The sequence below is a fragment of the Eschrichtius robustus genome, chromosome 2 (assembly GCF_028021215.1).
Source record: "Eschrichtius robustus isolate mEscRob2 chromosome 2, mEscRob2.pri, whole genome shotgun sequence".
Lineage (NCBI taxonomy): Eukaryota > Metazoa > Chordata > Mammalia > Artiodactyla > Eschrichtiidae > Eschrichtius > Eschrichtius robustus.
Genome location: NC_090825.1, coordinates 170,841,756 through 170,848,762, shown reverse-complemented (window position 1 = coordinate 170,848,762; position 7,007 = coordinate 170,841,756). Strand labels below are relative to the sequence as shown.

At 54.4% G+C, this 7,007-nt stretch overlaps 1 protein-coding gene across 1 annotated transcript; it reads left to right on the top strand.

The window, feature by feature from the left end:
• Positions 1 to 2,717: 2,717 nt before the first annotated feature.
• Positions 2,718 to 6,487, top strand: DNAJB1 (DnaJ heat shock protein family (Hsp40) member B1). The gene is made up of 3 exons (XM_068536913.1): positions 2,718 to 2,996; positions 4,206 to 4,786; positions 5,089 to 6,487. Exons 1-3 carry the CDS (start codon positions 2,786 to 2,788, stop codon positions 5,317 to 5,319), a joined length of 1,023 nt encoding a protein of 340 aa, XP_068393014.1. The 5' UTR covers positions 2,718 to 2,785; the 3' UTR covers positions 5,320 to 6,487.
• Positions 6,488 to 7,007: the final 520 nt, after the last annotated feature.

The following is a 7,007-nucleotide window of genomic DNA, read 5'->3' as shown; positions in this document are numbered from 1 at the left end:
AATCTCCGCGCCACCAGGGAAGTCCTGCTTAGTTCTTATATTAGGGTTCTATTGGATACCAAAGAAACAGAACCAGTAGGATATATGTGTTTGTGAGTGTGTCTGTGTATTAAGAGATTTATTTCAGGCATTGGCTCACACGATTGTGGGGGCTGGCAAGGCAAGTCTGAAATCTGTAGGGCAGACCAGCAGGCTGGAAACTCTTGGCCAGGAATTGATGCTTCATCCTCAGGGAAACCTCAGTATTTGCTTTTAAGACCTTTCACTGTTTGCTTTTTTTTTTTTTTTTTTTTTTTTTTGGCCTCGTGGCTTGTGGGATCTTAGTTCCCCAACCCAGGATTGAACCCCAGCCTTCGGCAGTGACAGCGCAGAACCCTAACCACTGCACCACCAGGGAATTCCCTCAGTGTTTGCTTTTAAAGCCTTTCAACTGATTGGATGAGGTCCACCCACAATACCACTGGTCATCTCCTGTACTTAAGAGTCAACTGATTATAGATGTTAACCTACTAACCACATCTACAAAACATCTTCACAGCAGCACTTAGTGTTTAATTGAACAACTGGGTACAACTGCCTAGCCAAGTCGATGCATACAACTACCCCTCACATCTTCTCTTCTTCTCTGAGTTGAGAGCTCAAACCTCTGCTGAGATTTCTGCAGAGGCCACTTTTCCAATAACATTCCAAAGTACCCAGTGAGTGTCCAGGTCAAAGAATCATAGCCATAAGAAGAGATGTTGAGTTTGGTTTTTGTTTTTTTCTTTTGCGGGGGGTCGGGGGGGGGGGATTTAAACAATTAAAACTTCCTGAACATGACCCCAGGCTTACTCAAGGAAGGGAGAGCTCCCAGCTCTCAGGTTGCCCCTAAACACAAGGACACCCTTCGCATGTTGTTTTTGGCCCACTCAGAGCTAATGTGAAGACCCTTGGAGGCTGCCACATCTGTTAACTCTTAAATTTATAAGTGTGAGGAAATCCACAAGCTCTGAGTTTTTCCCCATGGTGACTCTCCCGCTATCTGTTTATGTAGCTTTTTAAAAAATCAAACTCTGTCCCCTCCATGATTGGTTCAGGAACCCTGCAGTGCTGTGCCCCTGGGCACCCAGCCCAGACTCATCCTCCCAGGTCAGCTGGTGTGTGTCCTAGTCCAGAGTCCTTACTGACACGGTTACCCTGGGGTCGGGGGTGGCCAGGGATGGCCGGAATCCCCCTGCTAGACAGCAGGGGAAGGCCATGGCATCTTTCTCAGGAGTTCCAGCCTGCACAAGGGCAGTAGTTACCAGAAGCTTTTTGCCAGGAAGCCGGTGGCTCAGCAGCCCACCATTCAACCAGACAGCTAGTCACCCCTTTGACAGCACTTCCTCTAGGCCAGGCCTGTCCTGGGCACTTCACAAATGTTGAATCAACATCAACTTCAAAGCCCTATGAGGCAGGTACAACTACTACCCCCATTGTACAGATGAGGACGCTAAAGGCCCTGGAAGGCTCAGTAACCAGCCCAAGGTCACACAGCCAGGAAGAGCTGGAACCAAGAATGAAACCGGGCTGTCTGGCTCCAGAGCCAGTGTCACACCGCCCAGACCTCCCAAGCAGTTCTTCCAGGAACCTCTCCCCTTCACAGGGCACCACCACCTACCCCCCCTCTTCCCTCTTCCCTTCTCAGGTGGTACCCCTTTCTGAGCCTTCTTACCCCGTCAGCCCTGCCCTTGACCACAGACACCCCAGACTCTCAGAGCCGAAAGGGATCATGTTGCCCACAGATGAGGAAACAGAGGTCCTGAGAGGTGTATGACACGCCCATGTCTCCCCCAAATCATAAAGGTAGTGGGGAGGGGAAAAAGAAGCAGGTGTATTAAAAACAACCAGGAATATTTACGAAGCGTCGGTTCCAGACACGTTTCTGGCACCGGAGACCCAGCAGTGATAAGACCCAGTCCCTGCCCTCGTGGTGATCGCAGGCTGGGAGGAGGGTGACATTTAGCATAAAAACCAAGGAACAGGGTAATTTCAAATTTCAGTGGCAGGGGTTCTTGACAATACGGTAAACTGAAAGGCTTGAGGAGCTGGACTGAAAAGACCTCTCCAGGGAGATGAACTTTGGTCCCGGGTGCTCACCTCGCTTTACAGGGTACTGTACGGATGAGGACAGGGACAGTACCGGGGCTCCCAAGTGCATTCTCCCCACAGCCGGTAGCAGAGGGCGGGTGGGTAATTTTAGTCCCAGAAGGAGGGTGGGTGTCTGGGGCAAGGAAAGATTAGGTAACTCCCCCCGCCCCGAGACTCCTGGCAGGAACTGATTCCCATGCCATGTGCGATAGGAGCGGGCACATTTGCTTCTGCTACGTAAGGGGTCTTCCCCGACCCCGCCCCTTCCCGCAGCAGCGCGTCGTAACCTATTGACCCAGGCAGGGGGCGGGCTGCGCGGCCGGCCGGGTCGTCAGGAGCAGTAAAGCAAGATCGCTATTGGTTCCCGCGGGGGGTGGGCGGGGCCTCCGTCTCCCGGGGGGCACGCTCCACGGGAAGGCGTTGCCGAGGACGGAGCGGGAAGGGGCGTGGCCGCGCGCAGGGGCTGTTGGCGGCGCGGCCCCTCCCCGGATGTTGCGTGTGGCAGCCTGGGCGGCGGCGATTGGTCGAAACTGTGTAGGGGGCGGGGCGGAAGGTTCTGGAGGGGGCTGGCGGGCTCTGGAAGCTTCCGCCGGGCGGGTATATAGACTCCGGGAGCGGGGGGGACGGCGGAGTCGGGGGATCGGTACAGTTGGGCGGCGGGCCGCAGGCGCGGGCAATGGGCAAGGACTATTACCAGACGCTGGGCCTGGCCCGCGGTGCGTCGGATGAGGAGATCAAGAGGGCCTACCGTCGCCAGGCGCTGCGTTACCACCCGGACAAGAACAAGGAGCCCGGCGCCGAGGAGAAGTTCAAAGAGATCGCCGAGGCCTACGACGTGCTCAGCGACCCGCGCAAGCGCGAGATCTTCGACCGCTATGGGGAGGAAGGTAGTGTGCGCGCGCGCGGCCGGGGGCGCGGCCCCGCCGTTTGACAGGCGGAGAAACCGAGGCACAACGGCCACGCTGCGGCGTCCCGGGGAGTGTGGGGCGCTCCGGCGCCCGGGGGCGAGCAGCCCCCGCCCTCTGGCCACACGGGCCTCCGCTCTCGGATAGGCGGCCGCCCGATGGGAGGAGCAGCCCTGGCTGCGCTGCTCGCCCAGAAGCTTCTAGTATGTCTGGGGCTGCCCCTCCCTGGGCGCCCGCCTCCGCCCACGGCCCCGATCGGTCCGGGGGGTGAGGGTGCAGAAGGAGAGGGTTCGAAGGTCTAGCTTGACTGGTGGCATTGTGGCCCCGCGGGCCCTAGGCTCACCTGGGCGAGGTGGGAGGCTCTGCCGCCCTGGGGTGCAGGGCGGGGCCTCTGGCTAAGCGCCGGGCATAGCCTGCGTGTAGTGAGCCTGCAAACGAGAGTGACAATTAACGCCGAGCGACCTCCCGGGGCTCTCTGAGAGTGGAGTGAGGTAATCCCTGTAAAGTGCTTACCTGGCTCCGTGCCGTGCCGGGCACGTAGTCGGCCGTCAAGGTACATGGAGCAATGGGGCGTGTCTCTGCCCAGCCTTCCCGGGGTAGCCCTCTTCAGGGAAAAAGAAAGCTTTCTTGTTGTCCAGTTGCCCGTTGATGATTCAGGCTGGCTTCTGGGCTTGGTGTTCAGAAAGAAGTGACTTTTTATGTGAGAATGGTGGCAGTAAGTGCCAGGGTGTGAGAATTTGAAAGTCTCCGTTTACAGTTTCACCTTCATCTGTACTCTCCCACACGTCTCTAGCCCTAAAGTATTTAAGAGTAAACATTTAGTGACAATTGATCCTGGGTTGTGCTTTTTTAATCGGATCTGTTAGTGAATTCTTTGTACTCCTTGTAACATTGCAGGAAGGATGGGTTACTCAGGTGTGAGGACCTGGGTGACCCCAAGAGATATGGCCATCTCAGAGCTTGAGCCTTTCACCCCTGTCATGCCACAATGAACTACCTACTTTGGGGAGTAAGGGTTCTGTTTTTGCCGCTGCAAGTGGGAGGTAAAAGCTTGGGGTTCTTCCTTATTCTTCCCAGACAGGCTAAAAAAATTCCTCCCGCAATGGCTCCTAAGCTTTTTTTCGTAAGGAAAGCTCCTGGAGAGCTAAGCTCCTAGCCAGCCACCTGATTTCTTCTGCTTTTGCTTTTCAGGCCTAAAGGGCAGTGGCCCCAGTGGCGGGAGCAGCGGTGGTGCTAACGGTACCTCTTTCAGCTACACATTCCATGGAGACCCTCACGCCATGTTTGCTGAGTTCTTCGGTGGCCGAAATCCCTTTGACACCTTTTTTGGGCAGCGCAACGGGGAGGAAGGCATGGACATCGATGACCCATTCTCAGGCTTCCCCATGGGCATGGGTGGCTTCACCAACATGAACTTTGGCCGCTCCCGCCCTGCCCAAGAGCCCACCCGAAGGAAGCAAGATCCCCCCGTCACCCATGACCTTAGGGTATCACTTGAAGAGATCTATAGCGGCTGTACCAAGAAAATGAAAATCTCTCATAAGCGGCTGAACCCTGATGGGAAGAGCATTCGCAACGAAGACAAAATCTTGACCATTGAAGTGAAGCGGGGGTGGAAAGAAGGGACCAAAATCACCTTCCCCAAGGAAGGAGACCAGACCTCCAACAACATTCCAGCCGACATCGTCTTTGTTTTAAAGGACAAGCCACACAATATCTTTAAGAGAGATGGCTCTGATGTCATTTACCCAGCCAGGATCACCCTTCGGGAGGTAAGGCACTAGGCAGGGCAACGTCTGTGGAGGGAGAAGGCTGCTTTTTGACACCGTTCAGTATTTGCTTGACACATATTTCTGAGCTCTTGGTGCGTGCCAGGCTTGGGAGGTGCAGTAGCAACAAGACTTTCCAGAGCTCTGTTTTTCCAGAGCTTCTGTGCTGGTGACCTGGGTGGATCTGGGGGCAGGGTCTTAGCTACAAAGGCCTCATGGTGCTTACCCTACATTAAACAGCCTCTGGGCAGGATGTGAGCTTCCGAAGCTACTCTCTATCTAATGCTGTCCATTTGCTTTCCAAGGCTCTGTGTGGCTGTACAGTGAATGTCCCAACTCTGGACGGCAGGACCATACCTGTTGTATTCAAGGATGTCATCAGGCCTGGCATGCGGCGAAAAGTTCCTGGAGAAGGACTTCCTCTCCCCAAAATGCCTGAGAAACGTGGGGACCTCATTATTGAGTTTGAAGTGATCTTCCCCGAAAGGATTCCCCAGACATCAAGAACCGTTCTTGAGCAGGTTCTTCCAATATAGTCAACTATGTTCCCCAAGGACTGACCAGGGACCTTTCCAGAGCTCAAGGATTTCCAGACTGTTCCACCAGCTGTGGACCCGTGAGAGGGCGGGAGGGCCCAGGGCGGGCTTTCATACTGCTGAATGTTTTCCAGAGAATATATTACAATCTTTTAAAGTCGTGCACTAGACTTAAGTGGTTTTTCGAGTGATAGGGTGGCAGGTGGTGGGGACAGCAGGAAAAGGCAGTCCAGTCTGCCCCACTGGGTCCTGCCGCCCTCCAGGATGGGCCCACACCCTCCTCCTCCAGGCCCTGCCCAAGGGGAGAGGCAGACCCACAGCTGGACTTGATCCCTCTGTAGTCCCTTTGCTTGCAGATGTTAGACGTGGTATGGACCTGCCTTCTTGGTTACCAGACCCTGTACACTCCTCAGTTTCTCTGTTGTGTAATCAGTTCATGTTTTATTCTGTACTTGTCTCCCACGTCTTACTCTTCCCCTGAAGAATCCTGTCTTTTTTCTTGTCATCTCAAATTGAGAACCTAGACTATTTTTGCCGAACTGCCTGGCCGGCTCCTACAAGCAATACCTCTCTCGTTCCAGCAAGACCAAGGGAGCCGGCCTCCAGTGAGCGAGTAACTTTGTGCAGCTGCCTCTTCTCGAGCGTCTGGGGCCCTGGCCGGAGCAGGGGGTCCTCTCGACCCCTGGCTCCAAGGCTGAATGCGCTCACTTTCCTTTTCTGTAAGGCAATCTTTTGGCACACCTGGGATTTACCAGTGGCCCAGGTAATTTTTTGTTTAATGGACTCTGGACTCTCAAAAGGATCTGATCCTTTTGAATTTTGCACAGCCCTAGGTATAATCCCTTTTGATAAAAGGGTCTTTGCTTCTGATTACAGGAGCACTGTGGAACGTCTGTAAATATGTTTTTATAATTCCGTGTAAAGTTGGTGTGCACTCAGATGAAACCAGTCCACAGCAGCTGCTGCTCTGTAAGGGGCCAGGATGGAATTCGGAAGGAACCTGGTGGGGGCGGGGGGAGGCATGTAGGAACAAGTACCTGCTCCTTGCAGGCCAGTCTGGTGCTCAGACCTTTAGACTCATTGTAAGTTGCCACTGCCAACACAAGACCAAAGTGTGTGACTTGTCAATGTGCAGCGTGACAGCATTAAAGACTGATGCTAAACCTCAGGGGAGCGGTCCTGTGACTCTGTTTGAGGGCTCTGCTGAGGGGCTGGGGTGGGGTCTGGGCAACCCTCCAAAGGCAGCCAGGGTGGGTGGGTGGGTGGGAGGGAGGGGTGAGCAGAAAGCAGGAGTCCTCTGCAAGGGAGAGAGAAGTCACCCTCCTTGAGCTGGATGTGGGGTAGGTAACAGCAACCCACAGGACTCGATCCAGGCATCTGGAGAGCCCAGTGGATTCAGAGCTCGTTTTTTGTGAAGGTTGGGGCCAAAGTTTAGCAGGTCCCCTCCCAGTCTTCCAAGGTCTGGTTGCTGGGGCCAAGGGGAGTTGTATGTTCTACCCTCTTAATCTCCCCCCACTCCTTACTTGGTAGAACAGGCTGGTGTCAGGCAGACCCTGGCCAAACCAGACTAGGATTCCAGCCCAGGGCTGGCCCTGGTGAAGACCTATTTCCTGCCCTCCCTTTATTTGCAGGCCACTGAAACTGCTTTGACTTTGTAATTTTTTTTAAGGAACTGGTTTTATTTTAAG